The sequence below is a fragment of the Pristiophorus japonicus genome, chromosome 3 (genome assembly GCF_044704955.1).
Source record: "Pristiophorus japonicus isolate sPriJap1 chromosome 3, sPriJap1.hap1, whole genome shotgun sequence".
NCBI classification, from domain to species: domain Eukaryota; kingdom Metazoa; phylum Chordata; class Chondrichthyes; family Pristiophoridae; genus Pristiophorus; species Pristiophorus japonicus.
Window position 1 is genome coordinate 314,870,052 of NC_091979.1, and position 25,604 is coordinate 314,895,655.

General features: G+C 43.2%; 1 protein-coding gene across 3 annotated transcripts in view; it reads right to left on the minus strand.

The window, feature by feature from the left end:
- Positions 1-25,604, minus strand: part of atad1b (ATPase family AAA domain containing 1b) — a 71,834-nt gene that overhangs the window by 15,195 nt on the left and 31,035 nt on the right. For all 3 annotated transcript variants that reach the window (XM_070876894.1, XM_070876892.1, XM_070876893.1), the window contains exons 3-6: positions 15,502-15,600; positions 12,322-12,442; positions 8,396-8,596; positions 837-943 (exon numbers count right to left, since the gene is read on the minus strand). In XM_070876894.1, the coding sequence (XP_070732995.1) occupies positions 837-943; positions 8,396-8,596; positions 12,322-12,442; positions 15,502-15,600 (528 nt within the window). The remainder of the gene's footprint in view (positions 1-836; positions 944-8,395; positions 8,597-12,321; positions 12,443-15,501; positions 15,601-25,604) is intronic.

Below are 25,604 nucleotides of genomic sequence, written 5' to 3' on the forward strand. Positions count from 1 at the left end.
ACTCACACCACATAATTCTAAATTGTTGTGAATTAGAACATTACTGATACAGTAAAAGTTACTGATACAGTAAAAGTTACTTTTAAAATGATCACAAAGAAAAGTAATGATTGCTAGTAAATTATTCATCAGAGGATAGCAGAAGCACTTCAGTTATTATACTCATGGATTAAATAATGAGAAACATTTTCACTCACTGTGTAACCTACAGCCTATGACTTGTATGACAGGGGGAAATAACTTTGTTTATTGCTGTATAATGTCAAACAGTGAACATTAGTGAAAACAGATTTCAACTATGTGACAATTCTAACCAATGACATGTTATTAACCTCAAGGGTACAATAATCTACGTGCTGCACTGTCCTACTTCATCATAATACATTGTACTTATATAATCTCTTTAATATAATAAATGTCCCAAGGTGCTTCAGAGGTTGAAAATGGAAGCTACACAATAGAAGAGCTAAGGGAGATGGCCAAAAGCAGAGTCAGAAGTATTTTTGGAGGAGGTTTTTCAAATGTGGAGATAAGGGTAACTAAATGGGTACTTAGGAGAGATTTTCCAGAGTGTTGAGCCCTGATGGGCTAAAGACTAACCAATAATGGAACTGGTGGGGTTGCAAAAGATGTGGCAAGAGGATTTGCAGACAAGGATGAGTAATGGGGAGCCAATGGAGGTAGGGGAGCAGGGCTTAGTGCGGGATAGGATACATAAAGCAGAGCTTTGAAATTGGGAGTGTGTGCAGGACGGAGCACAGGAAACTGGCAAGGAGCCAATTGGAGGCGACAAAAAGGTGCAGGTTGTTAACATTAAAATCCAATACTGCAGTCACCTGGCAGTTGAAGTCTGTATCAAGACCATCCCAGAGACTCATGAACTGAGCTTTCATCATCGCTGTAGCTTCATGATCCGAGCTGGACCGATTGCGCAAAAAAGAATCTGAGGGACAAATACAAAACATACTCATAAAAAATAAATGTGTATTCAAAATTTAAGCATCAACTTTACCTCTAACTTTGAAGTCTGCACCAGCAAAATTACACCAATTTATCCTTGAGTCTCAATTTTTTCTGCTCGAGGTGAAAAAAGTACTACAGAAGGAACAATTTCAAAAATATTTTCTGGTCCTGCCTCCAGATTCAATCTTACTGAGATCACAATCAAATCCAACACTGAGCAAAGTTTCTTCGAGATGTCAACAGATACACCCCTGGACCCTGACAGCAGACACATTATTGGTTTGTTATAAAAGACCGGTGCACAAAGTTCTATACTAATACCACATACCGACTAGATCGAACTAGAACACAGGTTATAAATATTAGTTCAGTCTAAAAAAAAATGATGTCGCACCAGAGACTTTATCAGGACAAATTCCTCCAGACTTTCCTGGAACACAGTGATACAGCACGCAGGAGCTTCACCATTCAGTCAGACTTCTCAAACACTTTGGGGACACTAAGACAGGGACATCGAATCCCACTTATAAGTAAAGACTAATCTCTAACCAGAGACTTTATTCATCCAGCGCACGCACTTTTGAAACTGATGCGGCGTCGAGAATCCGGAGTTCCAGAATCCAGGCCGATCGATGGCAGGGTCGTCCGGAATCCGTAAAATGTTCCAGAATCCGGGCCCGCCGACCTCGGGGCCCCGCTGCTGCCTGACCTTGGGGCCTCCTCAGCGGGGCCCGCCCGACGGCAACCTCCTCGTTGTTTCCGGATTCGTGACGTCAGAAAGCAAATCGAAAGTCCGTGAAAACCCGGAACAGCCTCGGTCCCGAGGGTTCCGGATTTTAGGCGCTGCACCTGTACATCATTTGTCTGTGAGCTAGTGAAGGTCTGAACAAGATTAAGGTGACTACCAGAGATGAACAAAAAGTGAGGTATGAAAGAGAGAAATGGATGAATGCTTCTTTGAAGAAAACCGTACAACCAGAAAAACATAATAGCAAAAGATGACAAAGTTAAGTCAAAAGAGATTAACAGTTCAAAAATTGGCAACAAATGACCAAAGGATCAAAATGGCACCATACCATATGAAGTTGATGATAGCATATGAAGATAGTGTGAATACATATTTGAGGTTGCCAGAAGCAAACCCCAGCATACACAGAGGTCTGGTTTACTTTAAGAAACATGAAAAAGGGTAAAGCAACAGGAGCGAATAACAGAAAGGCAAATAGGGGACTTTGTCTCTTCATTCAATACAGCTTTGAAAGTAGCAAGAGTTAAAATAGAAGCGGTCATCGCTCATCAAGATTCAAAATGGAAGACGACAGATGCCATGTCTATGGGAAAGCAGCAAATGTCCTTGTTCAGAAAGTAACTTGCTTCATCCACGTACATCTCATCTTAAATATCCACCAAGACACAGCTATTTCACATTCAAAAGGCCTGTTGCTTATTAGAGTCCAAGAAACAACATACCAAAAAGGTATATTAAGCCGTTGTGGATTTATTCTAGTTCAAATGTTTCCAGCATTGTGCTGATGGGTATCTTGCTGTGTCTTTTGATTCCTGTGTATTTATCCTATAAATAAAACTGACTAAGTAGTTTTAGACTGTACACAATTGTCTGGTGGTATTTTATTATAGGAGAAAGTGATCGGCATCACACATATTCTCCAGTGATATATCTCCATTAGAAATTATTTGTTAAACCTAGGCACTCTAACCCATATGCAACACATGCAATGACCCAGCTTTCAGTTCTCCACAAACTGATGTGCAGCTGTGAACACAAGGCAAAAGTATTGGCAAGGTCAAACTGAAACAATAACATCTGTGTGGAATGTTGCAAACCACATCGGTGATTCAAGATTGAGAAGCTAAATATAACTAGAATCTTACGTATGATACAATGCACGACCCCCGCCCCTCCCCACCATGATCTTTTGCTTTTGTTGCAATACCAACAGAGTGCAGCAATCACTGAATAATGAGTAGAGTCATGAAATTAACATTTTGCTTGAATGTAATCCTTGATTGATACAGAAATCATTGAAGACAAAATCTTTTCTACAAAGGAAAGAGAACCAGACCTCTTATGTTTGCAAACAATGCAAGTGCAAGCAGCAGAAACTCAGAATTACCTTTATCTATGCTTCACTGATTACAAAATGCCATTTGATGAAGTACAACGTGATCAACTGATCACATCCCAAATTCTATTGAGCTTGATATGAGAGAGCCAAATTATCCAGAGTGTGTATACTGGTAAAATAAAGCTCAATTTTCCCCAAGCTTGTTTTCTGGCATATTGCCAGAGTTATGCCAGTTTTTCTAGGCCAGAAATGCGTCAGAAATATTTTGCCAAACTTCCCCAATGTATAATTCAAATTTGGCGCCGTGCAGTGTGTCCAGTTGCCTCGGGGGGGGGTGGAGCCTGCTGTCTGCGCCAAAAAACAATGCCGCATCTTCTGCGCATGCGGGGGGAAAAAAAGTTACATTTTTGATGTCGTTCCAATGGACGCACGCGCATGCTCAGTACAACTTGGATTTGGCAATCGGCCACTTTTAAAGAGCCAGATGTGTGTGTTACAAGTACTGCGTGAGAGCATTGGAAAAATCGGATCTGCAGCAGTACAAGATGCAACGCAGTGCAAGGACCAAGAATTTCTTACAGGATGAAGTGGAGGCACTAGTTACTGTGATTGAGAACAGATGGTAGGAGGTGGACACCAGCAGAAGTCACATAAAAGTTATCAAAAGAAATGAAGAAAAGCTGGAACCAAGTTGCAGAAGATTACTGCGCAGTGGTGAACACCACGAGATCTGGAGGCCACTGTAAAAAGAAATTGAAGGACCTTGGTCAAGTAGTTAGTGTAAGTAATATTTTCATTTATTCAATGCAATTGTAAATGTGACCAGCTGTTTATGTCCCACCCAGCAGAAAGATACCGTCTCTAAAAAGTTGCATTTTCATCTTTGCAGAGGAAGGTGGCAAATAAAAGGGAACGAGCTTGAACAGGAGGAGACCCGGCAAATTTGCACCCACTGACACCCTTGGAAGAGAGGGTCGCTGCTTTGATGGGTCCTGCCTGGAAAAAAGCAATCAGTATTGCACAAGCTGGGCCCACACTCGAGGGAGAGGGCAAGCCCTGCAAATTCATCGTGGTCCTTCAAATCAGCCTGCTGCCTGGCCTGTGATGTGTGAGCCTAATCATGCCACCCACCCTGCCCCCTCCTCTGCTGCTAACCATTTCACTGTTCTGTTATATTTTGCAGAACTTGAGGCTAACCCTGACGATGCAGAAGATTCAGACGCGGATGAGCCAGAAGAGGAGAACATCTTCCAATCCATCCATGGGGGTGAGGGGGAGGAGATGGAGCTGGATGAACCTCCCACTGTTGTACTGACTTTGGAGGAGGTGCCGCTCATGGAGGTGACCGCCCCTTTCGTGACTAGTGATTTGAGTGTTGGTGGGATATTCCATGGTTTCACACCTTCTCAGGCTGCGGTTTCCAGTGGTGGGGTGCAGCGAGGCACACCCAGGGCCCCACCTTCCCAGGCTGCGGGTCCCAGTGGTGGGGTGCAGCGAGGCACACCCAGGGCCCTACCTTCTCAGGCTGCGGGTCCCAGTGGTGGGGTGCAGCGAGGCACACCCAGGGCCCCACCTTCCCAGGCTGCGGGTCCCAGTGTTGGGGTGCAGCGAGGCACACCCAGGGCCCCACCTTCTCAGGCTGCGGTTTCCAGTGGTGGGGTGCAGCGAGGCACACCCAGGGCCCCACCTTCCCAGGCTGCGGGTCCCAGTGTTGGGGTGCAGCGAGGCACACCCAGGGCCCCACCTTCCCAGGCTGCGGGTCCCAGTGGTGGGGTGCAGCGAGGCACACCCAGGGCCCCACCTTCCCAGGCTGCGGGTCCCAGTGGTGGGGTGCAGCGAGGCACACCCAGGGCCCCACCTTCTCAGGCTGCGGGTCCCAGTGGTGGGGTGCAGCGAGGCACACCCAGGGCCCCACCTTCTCAGGCTGCGGGTCCCAGTGGTGGGGTGCAGCGAGGCACACCCAGGGCCCCACCTTCCCAGGCTGCGGATCCAAGGGGTGTGGTGCGAGCCACACCCAGGGTGAGGAGGGGAAGGGGAGCTCTCCGGAGATGCAGGATCTAAGAGATGTAATTCAGATGATGTCATTGGGTGCGGAGAGCATTGACCTTACGCGATCACTCCTTTACACCATCAGTGGGGTGAGTAATGAGGTAGCGGGATTGTCAGAAGCAACAATACTCTCACGAGAAATGAGAACGATATCCGGGACCATCAGTGAGGGAATAATGGCCATGAGGGAGGGAATGTCAAAGGTAGTGCAAACCACGTCACTGGCCATTAGGGAGGGAATGTTGCAGGCCGTTGAGACACTGTCAGGGTGCATGAGGGACGGCATGTTGCAGTTAGCTGCTGTAATAAGGGAACACGCCTAGACCCCGCGCCCATTGACAGAATCAACTGCCACTCCCACTCCAATCCCCACAGCAGCCTCTGAAGAGCCCAAAGCCGGGCCCTCCAACTTGCCGCCCGACGCTGATGGCCCCCACCCTCAAGAGGTGCGCAGTACCCGAGATGTTAGAAAGAATAAGCTTGGGATCAAGCCCAGAAACACTGCACCACTCCTGCGGGCAGAGGTGGTGGAATGTCCAAAACCAAGTGCAGCGGGCGGTCTGAGAAGGTGGATGAGAGATGGGTGCAGCCTTTCTTAGCTGCTGTTATTATTATTGCTACTGTTGTAACTGTTCTCAAAAAGCTTTTTGTAAGTTATGTAAATTTACAAGTTTATAAGTGATTGTAAAGAGTGATCTTAGTAAACTTTTGATACAAGAATAATTTTATTAAAAAGTTAAGTTATTGTAAACTTTTGAATAAAATATATTTTACATTAAAACTGAACCATGTTCCATGAACACAAAACACCATTACAGAACAGCTCCAAACATAAACATGTCCATGTGCAATGGTTATCGCTGAGCCCTCAGGGTCTCCTCTCTCTTCCTCCCTTGAGTCTTGTGACTTCTCTTTCTCTTTCCCCCCCCACTCCCCACGGGACTCTTGTGACTTCTCTCTCTCTCCCCCCGACACCCCCCTCCCCCTCCCCTTGTGACACCTCTCTCTCTTCCCCCCCACCCCCTACCCTTGAGTCTTGTGACTTCTCTCTCTCTCTCTCTCTCTCTCCTCCCTCCCCTCCACCAACGGCTTGTTTTGTAGCCGAACCCTGAGCCGGTGTGTCCGGGCGCGAGCCTGATTTTTCCGGCCAAACCTACAACCCTCCAGGCCTTCAAGAAATTCGCTGGTTGTGCGTGAGTGAGTAAAAAAAAACTTGTGAAATCCAACAAATTTACACTTCTACGTTGGCAGGTTAAAAAAAAGTTATTGATTTTGACAGTGTTCTTGACTCCCTTCAAAATCTTCGATTTAAAAATAATGATGTCTTTCAGCGCAGATTTGTGAAAATGCGCTGGTTTTCTTAACTCACCAGGTTTTTCGGTAGTGGCCAGATACGCCGACCGAAGAGAAAAAAATGTTGGCCAAACTGCGAACAATTGAAAAAACTCGCAGACATGACATGAAAAAAAAACTGGTCGAGAAAAATGGTAACTAAGTCAGTTACGCCTCCGCAGATTGCTTCAATTTGGGTGCCAAACCTGGACTCTGTATGCAGTGGTATGTACAAGATTGACAGATTTTGAAATGTTGATTTATTGCAAGAGGTTCTACAGAAACTGGAGGCAGCATTGAATGAATAGCCAATGCACAACTTGTGGGACAAAAAAGCTGTTGCAATCCTTTGGCAGAGACAGATAAGGTACTGCAGACATTACATTGAACTGCACAGAATTTACAACACAGAAACAGGCAATTTGTCCCAACTGGTCTATGCCAGTGTTTATGCTCCACACGAACATCCTCCCACCTCATTACATCTCACCCCATCATATCCTTTCTCTTTCAAGTACTTATCTAACTTCCCCCATATTGGTGGACCACAGGCCAGCTGGTGAGAGAGTAGCTGATAAAAATAGGTGAGAAAAATCAAGAGGAACATACAGACTTTCATGGCTCAACATCAAAGTCAAAAAGGTCAAATAGATTAGGATTGAAGGATGGACACCATTAAGGCTGCCAATTTCTGAGTCAGAGTCAGCATCTGAAAGATAATTTTGTTACAATTCTAACCTTATTTACACTATTATTTTTACCCAATGCCATTATTCTTAAGTTTTTTTTTCTCTTTTAATCAAGACAGGATACATTTACCAATCCTGCCCAACTCAAAAGGAACTGCAGATCAGAGACTGGGCTATAACACTGCAGTCATCATCATAGGCAGTCCCTCGAAATCAAGACTTGCTTCCACTCTAAAAGTGAGTTTTTAGGTGACTGAACAGTCCAATACTGGAATTACAGTCTCCATCAAAGGTGGGACAGACAGTCTTTGAAGGAAAAGGTGGGTGGGACTGGTTTGCTGCATGCTCCTTTCCGCTGCCTGTGCTTATTTTCTGCATGCTCTCGGCGACGAGACTCGAGGTGTTCAGCACCCTCCTGGATGCTCTTCCTCCACTTAGGGTGGTCTTTGGCCAAGGACTCCCGGGTGTCGGTGGGGATGTTACATTTTATCAAGGAGGCTTTGAGGGTGTCCTTGAAATGTTTTCTCTGCCCACCTTGGGCTCGCTTGCCATGTAGGAGTTCCAAGTAGAGCGCTTGCTTTGGGAGTCGTGTCAGGAATGCGAACAATGTGGCCCGTCCAACGGAGTTGATCAAGCGTGATCAGTGCTTCGATGCTGGGGATGTTGGCTTGATCGAGAACACTAACATTGGTGCGCCTGTCCTCCCAGGGGATTTGCAGGATCTTGCGGAGACCTTGTTGGTAGTATTTCTCCAGCGATTTGTGGTGTCTACTGTAGATGGTCCACGTCTCTCAGCCTTAGAGGAGGGCGGGTATCACTGCAGCCCTGTAGACCATGAGCTTGGTGGCAGATTGGAGGGCAGTCGCGACATTTGGACCAACTGCTCCGAATTGGGGAGTGCAGGATCAGGCAGCCAGTGGCGGAGGGAAATTCACGAATGATGTAGGGTAATATAGATAAGAATGACATGAGGCTTGAAGGTATACATAGAAACATAGAAAATAGGTGCAGGAGTACGCCATTCGGCCCTTTGAGCCTGCACCGCCATTCAATGAGTTCATGGCTGAACATGCAACTTCAGTACCCCATTCCTGCTTTCTCGCCATACCCCTTGATACAGTAGCAGAGGCCTGATAATTTAATAACTGTTTATTCTGCTGGAAAAATAGCAAGGTAGTGCATGTATTACAAATCTATATTCTAAATCTGTAGCAATTACAATCGTTGTTAGAGACCTTGAACAAAATGCTCATAACCTAAATTACAGATGCTTACCAATTTCATCTATAAAGATGATGGCAGGTTGTAGTTTTACAGCCAGTGAGAAAACAGCTGCAGCCAGTTTTTGGGATTCTCCGTACCATTTATCTGTCAAGGTGGAAGGCTGTAGATTAATGAAGCGACAACCTGCTTCTTTTGCAGTAGCCTTGGCAATAAGAGTTTTTCCACAGCCTGGAGGCCCATACAAAAGTACACCTGAATGGGAAACAAACAATGGCATTTTTGAAAGTTACTTAACAAAGATTTCATCATATCATTAGGAACCCAAGAAAAGTCAGTTTCAATTACCCCCTCCCCCCAAAGTAAATTTCTGAGGTAGCAGTTTAGAAGCGTGCACATGAAATAAGATGAATAATCACATCATTGGGAACATGTGTAGTTTTGTGTGGAGCAGAATGCTGGACTGATCATTGTATGATACACTTGAAGCTATTGTTGGCAATCAAATTGCTGTGAAGAATTGGCTTGAAGCCCATTAGGTGCTTAAAAGTGAAATGGCTTAAGGACCCAAGCATGAGCCATGTAGAACCCTCACTGCAGACCTTCCCTCTGTTGTAGCACCTACGGATGATGCCAGGAGCAAGTGGATTGCATGACTTACAAGGCTAGAGTAGGTGTATGGCCTCAAGTGAAACAATACTGCTTCTCAAGAGTGTAAATGGTGCCAGGATTCAACATATTTTCTTCAATCTCACGAAATTATATAGAATTTACAGCACAGAAACAGGCTATTCAGCACAACTAGTCTATGTTGGCATTTATGCTCCACACGAGCCTCCTCCCACCACTCTTCATCTAACCCCATCATAATACATCGTGTTGGTAAAAATACAACTGGAAGGTATGGTGCTGGTCGTTTGTACCCAAAGATTACTCTCCAATTCTGGCCTCTTGCTCCACCAGTGGCAGCCGTGCCTTCAGCTGCCGAGGCCCCAAAGCTCTGGAATTCCATCGCCAAATCTCTCCGCCCCGCTCTCCTACTTGAGAACGCTCCTTAACCACTGTCGTAATATCTCATGGGCTGGGTGTCAAATTTTCTTTGCCAACACTCCTGTGAAGTGCCTTGGAACATTTTACTATGCTAAACGTGCTATATAAATGCAAGTTCTTGTTGAAAAGAGAATCAGTTTTGATGATTATTAAGGCCAATAGTTGAGAGGCTTACTAGCTTTCATACATATTTCACAGAGCCAAACAGCCATTTCCCCTTCAGTGAATCTGAGAGTAGGTGCGTGCACTGGCTGAAACTGCCACATAGCGCTGCTCACCAGCTTGTATGATCGGACAGGAGACTTTCCCCATTCCTGGCTGTTTTCGAGTCCCTTTACCTCTTTTGTTGGCCACCCAGCTTCCACTTGCCTTTATGTTCCAGGTTGCAGCATTGTTCATTTGTAATCTTCCAGTGCAGCTATACTACCATCAACATGGCCTCAATGCCGGTGAAACTAACAGACGAGAAGACCTTGCATTTGGCAATATCGACCTGCCACTTGATGCACATGAAGAACCTCAAGTATTGGAGGTGGACCTAATCGAGCTGCTGAATGAGACAGGCAACACGCCAGGATTCATATCTCTATAGAACGGTGGTGATGACAACAGTTGTTATGGATTAGATCCCATGCTGATTCCAAACATACTTTTCAGTCTTCCAAACACGGAGCTGGCTTTTCTTATATACTCATTGTCTATATTAGTGCAGCATTTTACAACACATCAAGGTAAGTGAACTCAGTATTACTGTAACAAAAATGGATTTTGATCCATATTAGATTATGGATTTAAATTGCTTTATTGGTAACAGCACAATGGGTTTAAAATCTCAATTTACACAGAAAATGACACATTAATACAAAATCCAGACAGGATGTCTGAATACACATCAATGGATTTAACTTGTGTGATTAGTAATTCTGTAAGTGGCTTCTGCTGGATGAAAGCATTTACACAGGTTGAAGAAGCTCCCAGATGTGTGCAAACATATGCGAACACCCACATCTAAACCTCCTGTTGTATTATCAAACACAGCTTTGAAGAGTTAGGTGCAAGCGTACACTTTTGTTTCACTTCACTGGTGATGGCAAAGACTCAGCTCGCACGCGACCACCAAATACTCCACCACAGAACTGATGCACACTTTCCACAGATCCGTTTTGCTGACAGTATCAAAACCCTTCACCAGAAGAGAGAAGACTGCGTAGAGTGGTCTTTATACAACTCCACACATTGCTCTTCAATGTGCCAAGCAAAGAAAAACATGCTAATAGCGCTGCAATTTATCGAAGGCTATATTAGTACTCGAGAAAAACTGATTCAATGGCATTTTCAAGCAGTGATATGCACTCTTACTATCAAAACAATAAAAAATCCATGAGTTGCTCAACTCTCCTTTCCGCTTCTGGTTCCAGAACTTGTGGGATGGTGCCAACTGTCCAGATGGTTTTGAAGAGTCAATAAGCTCCACTAATGTAAATTTTTGCAGGAAACCCTTTCTGTCCTGGAGCTTTTAAAGATCTTCATTATATCAATGGCTTAATTAACCATGGCTATTGTGGAGATTTCATTCATGTTATGTTGTAGCCACTGTGTCACTATCATGGCCATCTCCAACGTCGGTCCTTTCCACAATCCCTCAAAAGTGATTGTGCCATCGCTACATTAATGGAAAGGCTGAAATCACAAGCGTGGCACCATCGACGCTCTTGACATTTGAGGCCATGCATTTCCTTTAGCACTGCACACTGTATCTACAGTGTAGCTCGCTTGCTATTGATATCATCTGTAGGTGCTACATCAGAGGGAAAGCTCTGCGCTGAAGGTTCTGCTAGGGTCCTTAAGCCGCTTCTCATTTAATCATCTAATGGGCTTCGAGGCAATTTTGTAACAATGTGGTTGGATTGCCAACAATAACGTAAACGTTTCATACAACCATTAGTCTAGCGTTCTGCTGCATGTGACATTTTTTATATCCTTCTGATCAGACTGCCGGCCAAAGATATAATTGATCAAATGCCGGTTTATGAAGTATGGATGCATCCAGGATGGGTTATGCTTGTCTGGTTGGCACAAGACTAGGCTGATGATGACCAGCTCATTCTCAATACATTTTGTCCCAACATCAATGGGATCAGCGGTGCCACTCAAGCGTCCCCGTCAGCCCACACACTGAAATCTCCCATGATGATGAGTTTGTCTGCTGATGGTGTTACGGTGACATCACAAAACTGCTTCTTCAGCTCATCATTTCTTACTGTTGGTGTGTAGACGCTAATATGTGGCATAGCACTTTTGTTTCCGTGCTAGTCGCACAGGTGTCGGGCATTCTTTGATGCCTCTTTGCACGTTGTTACAAACTGTAAACCTTACATCAACAGCATGCACCAGAAGGTATAAGCTAGTGCCATCTTTCAGCTATCATACCTCTCACTCTGCAATAATGCTGCTATGAATAGCAAGCCGGCTCTCGTGCTAGCAAGCAGAGTTCTCTGTTCTGGCCTTTTTGTATTATCCCATTAACAAGAATTCTGATATTTCATTAAGCCTATATCAAATTCGGTGTGGTTTTATTCCCCTCTCAACCAGTGTAAAGGACAGCCTACTAGCTACAATTAGCTAGCCCAGCAATTAAGAGGTCCCCTCTCCATCGAAGGTTAGCAGTGCAAACTCTACAAAGGGCTACTCCATCATCCTGGATACTAGCAAATATCGCTGCAGTCTCAATCACCCAGCACTGAATGACCAGAGTCGCAGACTTCTTGCATACAGTTGTAGTGCCTGCCATCACCAAGCCTGCCGATTGACCACTTGCTCAAAATGCAACTTGAAGGCCCTTAGCTATATAGCCTCTCAAGTACTATTACAAAAGTGAGCTATGTGCTCGCCCCAGTTAATGTAGAAGTTGTGACCCCCATCCCATATACCTTTTGGAGGCTGCAGCAGCCTGGAACCTTCAAATAGGTGCCTTTTTTGAATTGGCAGTATCACGGTGTCTTTGAGCTCTGCAATGACATCATCCAAGCCAGCAACATCATCCCAGGTAACCTATTAAAAGCAGATGAAAGCATTGTATCTGAACTAGCACTGGAAATGTTACAGGTTACTGCAGTTTCAATGAAATGATGTTCAGTGCAATAAAATGATCCAGTGGCAGCTTTATTTTCCCATTTGGCTATTTACTAAAAATCTATTTCTTTTTAGTAATGGTCATAGGCTGTACTTCAAAACTACACAATCAGAGCAGTACAAATAAGCATTGATAAACTATTGAAAAACATTAGATCGTTTTTTGCAAACACTAATTATAGTACTTAAATGCCTTGCAAAATCTCAGATACTCAATAATATTTAGTAATCTACAAGTGAATCTCCTGTAGTGTTTCTCACGCGTGACTTCTAAAGGTTAGAAACAACAGTTGTTCCATTTACAATGATACCCTTTGATTTTAATGTCCTTGGGGCTTCACAGTTTTATCAACTCAAGGATTTTAATATATTCTAGATGGACATGTTTAAAAAGAAAAGTAGAAAAAGATGGCAGAGACCAATTTTATTGGCATCACTGATGTACTACGGACCTCCAACTTTAATTCTGGCTGAAAGTAGTGTTTTAACACAAAATATGCATCAGTAACATAATTTAATGCAATTTCTGCTGTATGACTGCATTGGGATGTTAGAATATTTTTGATATCACATGGCACAATTTAAAACAAAACAATTTATTGTGCAAGATGGTGGTGCAGTAGCTTATTTTATATTTTAAAAATTAAACATGACCTGGCACAAAGTCCACATTGGTATAATTTTTATTTTTTCATACATTGTTGATTGAAGGCAGCTTAACTTGTATCATGAAGAGGCTGGGGGGGGGGGGGGGTGGAATTGCTGACGTCCACATTAAATTCAGTTCAAATTATGGTTTAATAGCAACTCATCTGCAGAGTTACTACTGCCCCCAACTGTTCTTAGTGGAATGCAAAATGCAGCTCACACAGCAAATGTCACATTGATACACCGTCTACATACTGTGCGTGCACAAACTTGTGGCAACTCCAAGAAAGCAGCAACCTGCCTCTGAATCGGAGAATAATTATGATGGTAGATCTATTAAATTCCATGAGCTGCTTTTAACTAACCACAAGCAGTTAAAGAAATTATAATTTGTCGAACAGGCGGTAAATAAATTTTAGCACATTAGCTGTTGGGCGCGTGATTAAAATGATCCTGGCTCAGACCTCGATTTCAGAATTACTGAAGCTTGATTCCCAGGGTTCCATATCTGGTACAGGTCGAACCTCCCTTATCCAGAACCTTCGGGACCTGGTCTGTTCTGGATAAGGGATTTTTCCGGATGAGGGGTGGTCACATTAAATTGGATGGTACAGGTACTGAGAAAAGAGTTATTGGGGCTGGCTAGCTTGGGACTGGGAGTGCGGCAGAGAGATTATAGTGGGGGGTGAGGGCGGTGGATCGCGGGGTCAGGCCAGCGATTGCAGGAGTCGGCAGCGAGGAAGACTTCAATTTGTTCATGTTGGAGTTCTGCACATGCGCCACCCAGTGGCCGGGAAGGGTTCTGGACAAGAGGTGGTTCCGAATAAGGGAGTTCTGAATAAGGGAGGTTTAACCTGTATCTACAAGCAGGAACTGAGATGAGAGAAAGCACTGGAATTTATTTGCAGGACTCATTTTTATTTCACTGTATAAGCAAGACTGCAGTTTAAATGAGAACCAACTTTTATGCTCTCCAAAAGTGAGAATAATTCAGCAATTGCAACTGAGCAGACTGCTTTTCAACTCTCAATTTCAAGGCCATGTACTCATATTCTAAATTTTGAAGAACAATGTTTTTGAAGCCACAAATGTTATTGATAGTTTATCCTTTCACGATTTTTCCACTTTCCTCTAGACTGCACTGAAAGGTAGAACTCAAACCATGTAGATTACATGGAAAATTTAGAAGATGGTTTGTACATTTTATTTATATATCTTTTCTCCTATGAACTGATTCAATAGTTTTGATTCAAAAGTTGGTAAATTTAAAAGCAACATACTTTTCCACCTATCACATTTTAAGCTTGCATGCGGAATAAATTATTCACATTGTTTTTTCTTTAAATGGATATTAAAAAGCTCTAACATTGCAAACATAACATTAATTTTATTTTTCTTGAAAATGAAAGGTCAGTTTGTGTGGAATTATCCGTGCAAGTTTTAACACACACACACTTGCTAAAAATTTCTATTTGCTTCAGATAAGGAGTACATATTGAAGTGCAGGATTTGTCGATTTAAAAGGATTACCATTGACCTTATATTTAATCAGAGTCAGAATGAAATTAAAAGCGGACTTGGTGCCCTTTCACTCACATATTGTTTTAAGACAAACTTGAAACAAACATTACATGTTTTTGTTAGAAATATGGGCGTAGCAACTTATAGGAGCTCCAACATACTGCATCACAAAGCTACAAGATCACTCTCGTGACTCTCTAAAGGGCAAGCTCCTAATCCTAGATGTGCTATTAAAAAGGAGGAAAAGACCAGCACTTTCCACATGGATAGAGGAGATGATTTAAAAAGGGATGAGTTGCCTCAGACTGCTCTTCTGCACCTTGTACTGGCCAGTTCCAGAGTACCATTAACAGGGGCCTGCCATCAGGTTACCTTGCTGGTTGAATGAAATACAATATGCAGCTTAGTACGATAGCAAGAAGGTATCGCTGAAGAATGTCAGCCGTTTCCAAATTTGAATTGTACTTCAATTCATGGAAAAAGCTCATTACTCTCCACTGAACAGAGCACAGGTGTGATATGATTCCCAGTATAGCAACCTTCCAACACTGGCCAACTCGTACTAGGTGGAGCAAGACAAAAAACAAGTGGCAGTTCGGTCCTTCCATGGTAGGGGATAAATAAATTTAGATTGATAGCTAAAAAGGAAAATGGAATTTTATATTAGGCAAGCTGCCTCGAATGAGATTTCCACTACGTTCAAATTGCAATGGTGCATAGCTAATGTAAGGGGATTAGCAATCTGACTCTATCCACACTTTACTGTCCAAGACAGCAAGAACACCAAATGCAATTAAATTATGCCTTACCTGCATACTCAGAGGGTCCACTAGATGGGCTGCAATGCTCATCTCATATTCTGAAAGCTTGACATTTTTGACACCAATCTGTTTCATTAGTCTTTCTGCCTGCAAGTTAATTAATAATTAATCTAAAATATAAACAGAAAGCAAGGACAGTCCCACAGCTGCACTTCAATCCTAATTTACTCTCCCATTCCAACTGCATTATCAAAAGCTGTTTGCTGAATGCTCAGTTCTATGGAAAAATATATTCACTACATTTTGGTTCAAAATGTATATTATATACTTCTCACTGAATACAAGCTAATAGCAAAATATAACAAATAAATCTGATGAACGGTTAAAAAATGTAATTGAACAGAAAGCCACTTACCTGAACCAGTCAGTCTCATGGAATATACATTGCATTCATACAGCACCTTTAATGCAGTACAATATGACTCAACTTCCATCACATCTCTTACAGTTACAGGAATTCCAAACATGATCTTGGTAGCACAAAACTGTTAATAGTTTTATTCGCTAATATGATTCTACTACTAATAAAATATCAAATTAGGTCTCCATGTTTTTCTAACTGTTTACATTCTCCTCTAAATCCACGAAGAAGTTATAGAGGGCACTTGCACAGAAAACACAAACACCACAGGAGAACACTTGTAACGCAAGAGACTGTAGGATCACATTCTCCTCCCGATACTACCAAATGTGGCTCGAGCATACAGGGGAATACATGAAATGCCGACCACCACGTAACTGCCAATGAATGAGATGTCATTCAAGAATGTACAGTCCTAATATACAAATCACTACAAGACTTGATGGCACTGTTTGAAAAGTTTGCAAATTAGGATTAGGTTTGACAAAAAATTTAAGTAGTAATATTTAGACTATGAATAGGCCCTTTAAAGTAATCTTGCTTTCTTCAAAACTTTGATTAAAAGGAGCTTCTTTTGAAGAGTACTGTTGTTTGAACTCTGGTTTTAATTCATCTGAAAGTATAAAAGGGTCATACAAAACTTCCATTGGTGCTGAAACATAAAATAGAACACATGAACACTATGTCAATCAAGTCCACTTCATTCAAAATATATATTACAAGCTCCCCCTGTGGATCAGTGAGTACAAGAGACATACAGACCAGCAAGGTTACAAGTTCAATCACCAGGCTGTGCATGGTGCACTGACCTCATCTACAGTAGTGTTAGTGACACTAAAATTGGCCTCAGTGGGCCAAGTTAGGGAGGGGAAAAATCAGCCAGGTTTTCCTCCTCCCTCTTGCTGAACCCTGCTACAGCAATCCTTTGTGGAATTGATGTGTGAAGACACTTGGTGAGGGCAGAACAAGGCTAAGCTGCGATGCCCTCTGTAGTCAAATAGCTTGCTGACACTCATTGCCAAGGCCTACACATGAATAATGGCTACTTGGGCATGGTACGGGAGGGAAACTGGTGGCTGTAAAATACTGAAATGAATGAAGGAAAGGGGAGATAGACAGCAGCCTTGTAACCAATGTTCCCTCTAACTTTTCCTGGCGCGGGCCCTTTAAATTTGCTGCAGTGGTCGTACACGTGCCATATTTCTTCCAGCTGCAGCAGCTGGTGAGCGGCCTGCATGGGACCTCCAGTTTGGTGCGCTGCCGAGCACTGCTTAACTCTAGTCTCAACTAAACAGCTGCATTTTTTAATGCCAGCTTTGACAGATTCTCAAACACCCGTCTTTATCAAGCAAATCCTGCAGGTTGTCAGCAGGGCGTTGTCAGGGTTCTTGTGCCTGCACAGCTCCATTTGAGGTGTAAAATGACAAGGAAACACTGGCAAGACCAGTCCTGCCCGACAGAAATACACTGCTCATTGACGAATCGTGAAATGGGTTTGGCAGAGGCTATGGATGTCCCCAGCCTACGTTTCCCAGACTTCTGTTCCCCTGAAGGGTAAATAAAGCCTGGAGGAGGCTGGTTCAGCTGAAAGAAAATAGCAGGAAAATAAAATACAAAGTATGAAATAAAATGTATCAAATTAAATGTATAAGTAATCCATTGAATATAACAACCATGAAGAAATAAACTTGAGAAATATTTCCCTTTATCCACAGATGTGACATCAGCTGCAGCAGATTACTTTGTTATCTCAGTCCAAGAAACAATCGGCATTTACCTCTTCATAAGATTGTATTTTACTGGTTAACAAACAAGACACAAGACATATTTTGCCATTTGAACCTGTTCTGGGAAAGAGGGGAGGGTAGTGGAATTTTGAGCGAGTCATTAGCTGGGAGGTGCAAATGCCCCGAATTTCTGCCCCAAAACATCCAGAACAAAAGGGCATACTCCCTTAAGTAACATTAAAACAGAAGCAAATACAAACACTGATTTCACTCGATAATACCTCACAATCTTTCAAAACAATAAAATGACATGCTTTTAAGGGAGAAAGACAAACTGAGTCCTCAGTTTGCCTCCCTCCACTCTCCAGCAGAACAGCATTAAAAAACTAGTGAGCTGGGAAAAGTATGCTAAACTTGTACCCTGATCAGGCAGCTTCTAGTTAAAGAGCTGTTAATCAAAACTGGATTTTTACATAGCTATGAGCGAGGGAATCGTGTATTCCAATTAGCCAGGCTACGCTCAGAGAAAGCAAATTTTAATGTCCCTACAATGCTAGCTACCTATAAAATCCCATAAAGAAATATTAAAACAATGAATCTTTATATCATGGAACATCTCCGAGCTGTTCCAATAGCAATAAACAAAGCAAACACAATGTTGAGTTGTATTCATAAATTAATTGAACTCAAACTTCTAAAAGTCACGCTGAAGCTGTACGACCCCCTGGTTAACCTCAGCTGCAGTCTGCGTACATTTCTGTTCATTAAGATATGAAGCTACCCAAGCCCCAATGGCAGTGCTAAGGAGAACAATGAGACTGATCTCCAGTGTTAAAGGAGTGAACTATGAGAGCAACTTGAAGCGAGATACCTCCGAGGAAACCTTGTATAAATAAAGTACAATATATAAAAACTTAGGACACAGAAAATAATACTTTGATATACCAAGCAGCACAATGGGCCCAAGTTTCCACAAGAAAAAAAACGGGCGCCCCTCCGAGCTGGGCGCCCGTTTTTCGCGCCTAAAAAAATCCTCGGTATTCTCCACCTACTTACAGGTCCTCTGGCCCTCGGCGCAGCCAGCACGAGCTGTGGGGGGGGGGGGGGGGCGGAGCCAGGTCCCGGCACTGTCTCTGCACATGCGCTACAGTCGGCACGCAAGTGCAGTAGCTCCAGGCGCCGAACTGTGTGGGAGGGGCCCGAAGCACGCAGCCCTAGCCCTGGCTGAATGGCCTCACTGGGGCTGCGTGAATAAGGCTCCTCCCACGGCCAGCTCCTGCTCCCCGCCCCCGACAAGACCCGACACCCGCGCCCCCGCCCCCCCCCCCGCCGACTAGACCCGACACCCGCTCCCCCAACCCGAGACCCGCTCTCCCCCCCCCCCGACTGACCCGACCCGCGCTCCTGTTCCCCGACCCGACACGCCCACCCCACTGGACCCGACTCCAGAACTGGATCCGATCCGACCTGACCTCCCTCCCTCTCTCTCTCTTCCTCTCTCTCTCTCTCTCTTCCCCCCCCACCTCTCTCTCTCTCTTCCCCCCCCTCTCTCTCTCTCTCTCTTCCCCCCCCCCTCTCTCTCTTCCCCCCTCTCTCTCTCTTCCCCCCTCTCTCTCTCTTCCCCCCTCTCTCTCTCCCGCTCAGCGGCACGAACGGCTGCAGAATTCTCCCTGGCTGAAGCACTTTCACACAGGTAGGAAGATGGTTTATTTAATCTTTTCTTGGCTTATAAATGTTTATTCAGGTTGGATTTATTTGTATAATATTTGTAGAAGTATAAATAAGGATTTATTGTCGAATTTAATGAGTTCCCTCCGCCCCCCCCTCGTTCTGGACGCCTAATTTGTAACCTGCGCCTGATTTTTTAATGTGTAGAACAGGTTTTTTCAGTTCTACAAAAATCTTCACTGGCTCCATTCTACTTTAGTTTGGAGTACATTTTCACTGTAGAAACTTTCAAATCAGGCGTCAGTGGCCGGACACGCCCCCTTTTGAAGAAAAAATTCTGTTCTAATCTCGAACTGTTCTACCTGACTAGAACTGCAGAAAAAAAATGTGGAGAATTGCGATTTCTAAAATAGTCCGTTCTCCACCAGTTGCTCCTAAAAATCAGGCGCGAATCATGTGGAAACTTGGGCCCAATAAGAGGGTTCAGGGTTGTGAAGTACAAGTTCAGGACAAGTCACAGAAAATGTTTTTTTTAAAAAAGAGACTGGACAACAGATGGAACAATTTGCCAGGGAGTGTGGCTGGAGCCAGGACACCATAAATGGCTGGATATTGTAATGGAAAGATAATAGGGTTGGTATTCTGGAAGAACAAGATCTGATGAGCTGAGGATCCTTTTTCCATCGGAATCGATTGTGATTTTCTGGGGAAAAAATATACTAAGCTGGGTATCTATTTTCTATATATAATATAGATTGCTTTTGTATCTATGTTCACAGTTCATGGAAAATATTCCTTTTTATCTGAAACATAGAAACATAGAAAATAGGTGCAGGAGTAGGCCATTCGGCCCTTCTAGCCTGCACCGCCATTCAATGAGTTCATGGCTGAACATTCAACTTCAGTACCCCATTCCTGCTTTCTCGCCATACCCCTTGATCCCCCTAGTAGTAAGGACCTCATCTAACTCCTTTTTGAATATATTTAGTGAATTGGCCTCAACAACTTTCTGTGGTAGAGAATTCCACAGGTTCACCACTCTCTGGGTGAAGAAGTTCCTCCGCATCTCGGTCCTAAATGGCTTACCCCTTATCCTTAGACTGTGACCTCTGGTTCTGGACTTCCCCAACAGTGGGAACATTCTTCCTGCATCTAACCTGTCTAACCCCGTCAGAATTTTAAATGTTTCTATGAGGTCCCCTCTCATTCTTCTGAACTCCAGTGAATACAAGCCCAGTTGATCCAGTCTTTCTTGATAGGTCAGTCCCGCCATCCCGGGAATCAGTCTGGTGAACCTTCGCTGCACTCCCTCAATAGCAAGAATGTCCTTCCTCAGGTTAGAAGACCAAAACTGTACACAATACTCCAGGTGTGGCCTCACCAATGCCCTGTACAACTGTAGCAACACCTCCCTGCCCCTGTACTCAAATCCCCTCGCTATGAAGGCCAACATGCCATTTGCTTTCTTAACCGCCTGCTGCACCTGCATGCCAACCTTCAATGACTGATGTACCATGACACCCAGGTCTCTTTGCACCTCCCCTTTTCCTAATCTGTCACCATTCAGATAATAGTCTGTCTCTCTGTTTTTACCACCAAAGTGGATAACCTCACATTTATCCACATTATACTTCATCTGCCATGCATTTGCCCACTCACCTAACCTATCCAAGTCGCTCTGCAGCCTCACAGCATCCTCCTCGCAGCTCACACTGCCACCCAACTTAGTGTCACCCGCAAATTTGGAGATACTACATTTAATCCCCTCATCTAAATCATTAATGTACAGTGTAAACAGCTGGGGCCCCAGCACAGAACCTTGCGGTACCCCACTAGTCACTGCCTGCCATTCTGAAAAGTACCCATTTACTCCTACTCTTTGCTTCCTGTCTGACAACCAGTTCTCAATCCATGTCAGTACACTACCCCCAATTAATATTCATGTCCTGTAGTTTGCACTCACAATTCAAATTAAATTACCCGACTGCATTTCGATTATCCATCCCTTCTCAGTATTTTAAAAACCTGCATCACGTCTCCAATCAACGTTATGTCCAATAGTTCAGTTCCGCAAGTCTCTTTATAATTTGGAGCTCCAACAGAACTAGTTTAAATTTCCACCTTTGTGAATCCTATTCCTTCAAAATAAAAAAAAACAAATATCCCATGGCATTCGCTGCATTGGTCAGCTTCTCACAGCCAGCTCCAGGGCAATATTAGTGAAGGCTAGGAGGAGGAATGACTTGAGGCTGATGAGCACTACTGTATCAAAAGTCCCAGAGGGCAGGGAGCTCTTTGAACCATGGACAGAAATGTGGTGTGTGGTGCACAGAGACCCAGTTGACAAAAGGGGATAAAATAATGAATTATTACTCCTCTTCCAGTTAGATTTTAGAAAAACAGTGAGGGTTTCCCTTCAGTTAAACATTTGAAATATAATGAACAGCACCGATATGGAAATGCAGCAAAAGCCACTGCATCATTAAAAGCGCTATTCTGCAATCCTGCATTTTTTTAAAAATAGCGAGAGTGCTAAGGGATTCACAGAACTACAAGTCAGAACTAGCTGTAAAACATTAATAAAACTGCTGGGATAAAGCAATGCAAGAGTCAAAGCAGTACTGATAAGGCTATGGATAATCCACTTATTCAGTGTAGGTCAGAGTGAGAGATGTAAACTAGCTGTGTGATATTAAGGAAATATAAAAATGGTGGGTTATATTTACTGTGAGTTTGCTTAGTTCAATTGGTAGCACTCGCAGTTGTGTGTCAGTAGTGTGTGGATTCAAGCCCCGCTTCAGGACTTGGACACATAATCTAGGCTGACACTCCAGTGCAGTACTGAGGGAGCACTGCATTGTTGGAGGTGCCGTCTGTTGGATGGGACATTAAACCGAGGCCCTGCTTGCCTTTTAGGTGGATGTAAAAGATCCCATGGCATTATTCAGAGAGAGCAGGGGAGCTATCCAGTTTCCAAGAGAACATTTATCCCTCAATCAAGATCACTAAAACAGATTATCTGATCATTTATCCCATTGCTGGGACCTTGCTATGCACAAACTGGTTGCCACATATCCCTGTATTACAACAGTGATCACACTTCAAAAAGTATTTCATTGGCTGTAAAGTGCCGAGACTTCCTCTGCTCATGAAAGGTGCTACATTAAATGCAAGCTCTTTCTTCTTTAACACTCCAGTGCAGTATTGAGGGATTGCTATTCAACACATTCTACAGATAAGATGTTAAACCATGCCCCGACAGACTGCTTCAATGCTTTGGGTAGTTATCAGATACACCATGTTATAAGAGACGCAGCGAGTTCTCCCAGTGTCCTGCCTAACATACATTCCTCAACCAACATCATAAACATTTTTAAATGAACTGTCATTTATTTCATTGCTGTTTTTGTAATAATGTGCTCGGCAAAATATTTGCCAACATTGCAACAGTTACTCCATTTCAAAACAATTTAATTGTATATGCTATTTAAATAGGGATTTCTTTTAAACTGTATCAATCCTTCAAGAACTATGAGCAAAGTAGAAACTATATACCATCTTTGTGTTCACAGCAAAGATAAAAGAAAGATCTGCGTTTACACAGGGCTTTTTATATCCTCGGGACATCCCAGAGCACTTTAGAGACAATGGAGTACTTTTTGAAGTCTTGTCACCGTTGGAATCGACACAAATGTGCAATCAGTGTGTACACAGCAAGGTCTCACCACAAACAATGAGACAAATTACCATTTTAATCTGGTTTTGGTGACGTTGGCTGACGATAAATGTTGGCCAGGACATCGGAAGTAGTCCCCTACTCCTCTTCAAACAGTGCCATGGTATTGTTTACATCCAGCCGAGCAGGTGTTTAACATCTCATCTGAAGGATCCCCGTCACAGCGCAACACTCCTCCTTTACGGACGATAGTCTAATTGCCCCCCAATATTGTTAGTTTACTATATCCTACACTTTATTCCAAATGATAGGGAGAGATTACACAATATAGTAAGATAGATCTAAAATTTGCATCCCTGAAGAATGAGGATGAATTCTGAATTTAAGTAGCTTAACAATTAGATACGATACCCAAGTACTGTACATGAAACACAAAACACTGAACCATTTAACAGGTTCACCAACTATACATTTTAATACAGGGTACGGTAGCATAGTGGTTATGTTACTGGATTCGTAATCCAGAGACACGAGCTCAAATTACACCACAGCAGTCCTGGAATTTAAATTTAATTAATTTAAAAAAATAAAAAACTAGCATCAGTGACCATGAAACTACCGGATTGTCTTAAAAATGCATCTGGTTCACTAATGTGCTTACCCGGTCTGGCCTATATGTGACTCGACACACAGCAATGTGGTTGACTCTTAACTGCCTTCTGAAATAGCCTAGCAAGCCACTCAGTTGTATAAGGCGGCTCACCAACACCATCTCAAGGGCAATTAGGGATGGCCGATAAATGTTGGCAACATTCACATTCCGTGAATTAATTAAAAAAAATAGCAGCACTCAAAATGCTTTGAATAATCACTATAATTACTCATATTTCAGCAGGACCACATTTATCTCTATTATTAACCTATTCATCATATCGTCATAGGTAGTCCCTCGAAATCGAGGAAGACTTGCTCTCTAAAAGTGAGTTCTCAGGTGACTGTACAGTCCAATAAGGAATTACAGTCTCTGTCACAGGTCGGACAGACAGTCGTTAAAGGAAAGGGTGGGTGGGGAGTCTGGTTTGCCGCACGTTCCTTCCGCTGCCTGCGCTTGTTTTCTGCACGCTCTCGGCGACAAGACTCGAGGTGCTCAGCGCCCTCCCGGATGCTCTTCCTCCACTTAGGGCTGCGTTGGGCCAGGGATTCCCAATGTCAGTGAGGATGTTGCACTTTATCAAGGAGGCTTTGAGGGTGTTCTTGAAACTTTTCTTCTGCCCATCTGGGGCTCGCTTGCCGTGTAGGAGTTCAGAGTTGAGCGCTTGCTTTGGGAGTCTTGTGTCGGGCATGCGGACCTATCCACAGTCTATGAGAATAGTCTCTGGACTAATCTACAAAGCAGAGATTAATCCTAAAAGAACAAGCTTCTTGTTGAGCAAATTATGAATACAAGATAATCTCATCAGGAAGGAGCAGCAACTTACTGTTCACTGCAAATGCGATATAGCACTGGGATCCTGACAGCTAATGGAGATGGGCGACATGGTGCAATAAGGGAGACTGCATTCACTCACTGAACTATCAGGCCAGTACGATTAATTAGCACCATGAAGGTGTTGCAGTGTGGAAGGTTGCGGTTACATTTTTTTCTACCGTTCTTCACTCCAGATGTTTTGGCTCTCATATCTTAGATCACTGTCATAGGTGAGTCTCAGCTCCCTATGTCTTCACTAACCTTACTCTCTTGGTAAATGTTCAGTAATGTGCCCAGAACAATGAACAGAAAATCTTTTCATTTGACAGAAAGTCAATTCATTTTAAATTACTGGGATCATTATTACGCCTCCATAAAGATATACCCCCAGTTCACAATAAGTAATAGAAAATATCAGATCTCAATCTAAGTTTAAACTATTAAACACATTTATTAAAAATGCATATGTAATAACATTTTATATACAGTAGGAACTCTATCTGCTTGATGAGCAAAATAAAAGATTGCAAATCTAAATTCTAACTTTAATCTCTATAAACAAACTCTAATATACAGAGTTCTCCCCCCCTCATCTACTAATATGCTACTAGAGATAGTGAATATCCAGCTGCTTCTCTATGAAAATCTCAGTTTGTTCCATTCAGCCCTTAGGATTGTTGTCTATTTTTACAGCTCTTGACCTGTTGCTAAGGGTTGTTGCAACATTTGAAAATATTGAGTTAGACATCATCTCATGCCTGTTACCAAGGAGACTATGACAACAAACCTCACTGCATATACTAAACAGGTTGAAGCTGTGCAGGTAACTTTTTAAAATATCTCACAAGGTGCCCGATTTAGAGGGACAGCCACCAGATGAAAGAAAGGCAGAAATTGCTTCATATTTGTCACATTAAACCGCGCCCACCCCCCCCCCCATCCATTTCCTCTTGAAGTTGACAGTTGAGTGGTGCCAATGCAGCAGTTACAGATCAAACCTATAGATATATATTCCTGATGTGACACTGCATTGGCATTCCCATTTGAGAACCATAATGATGTTGGATTACCATACTGTATTGTTGCAGAGCGATACTCCATGCATTCATGAGTTGACAGCAACCACACCAAGGAATTGTGGTTAGAATACATTGCATATGCAGTTCCGTATAGCTGATTGTACCGTCTACA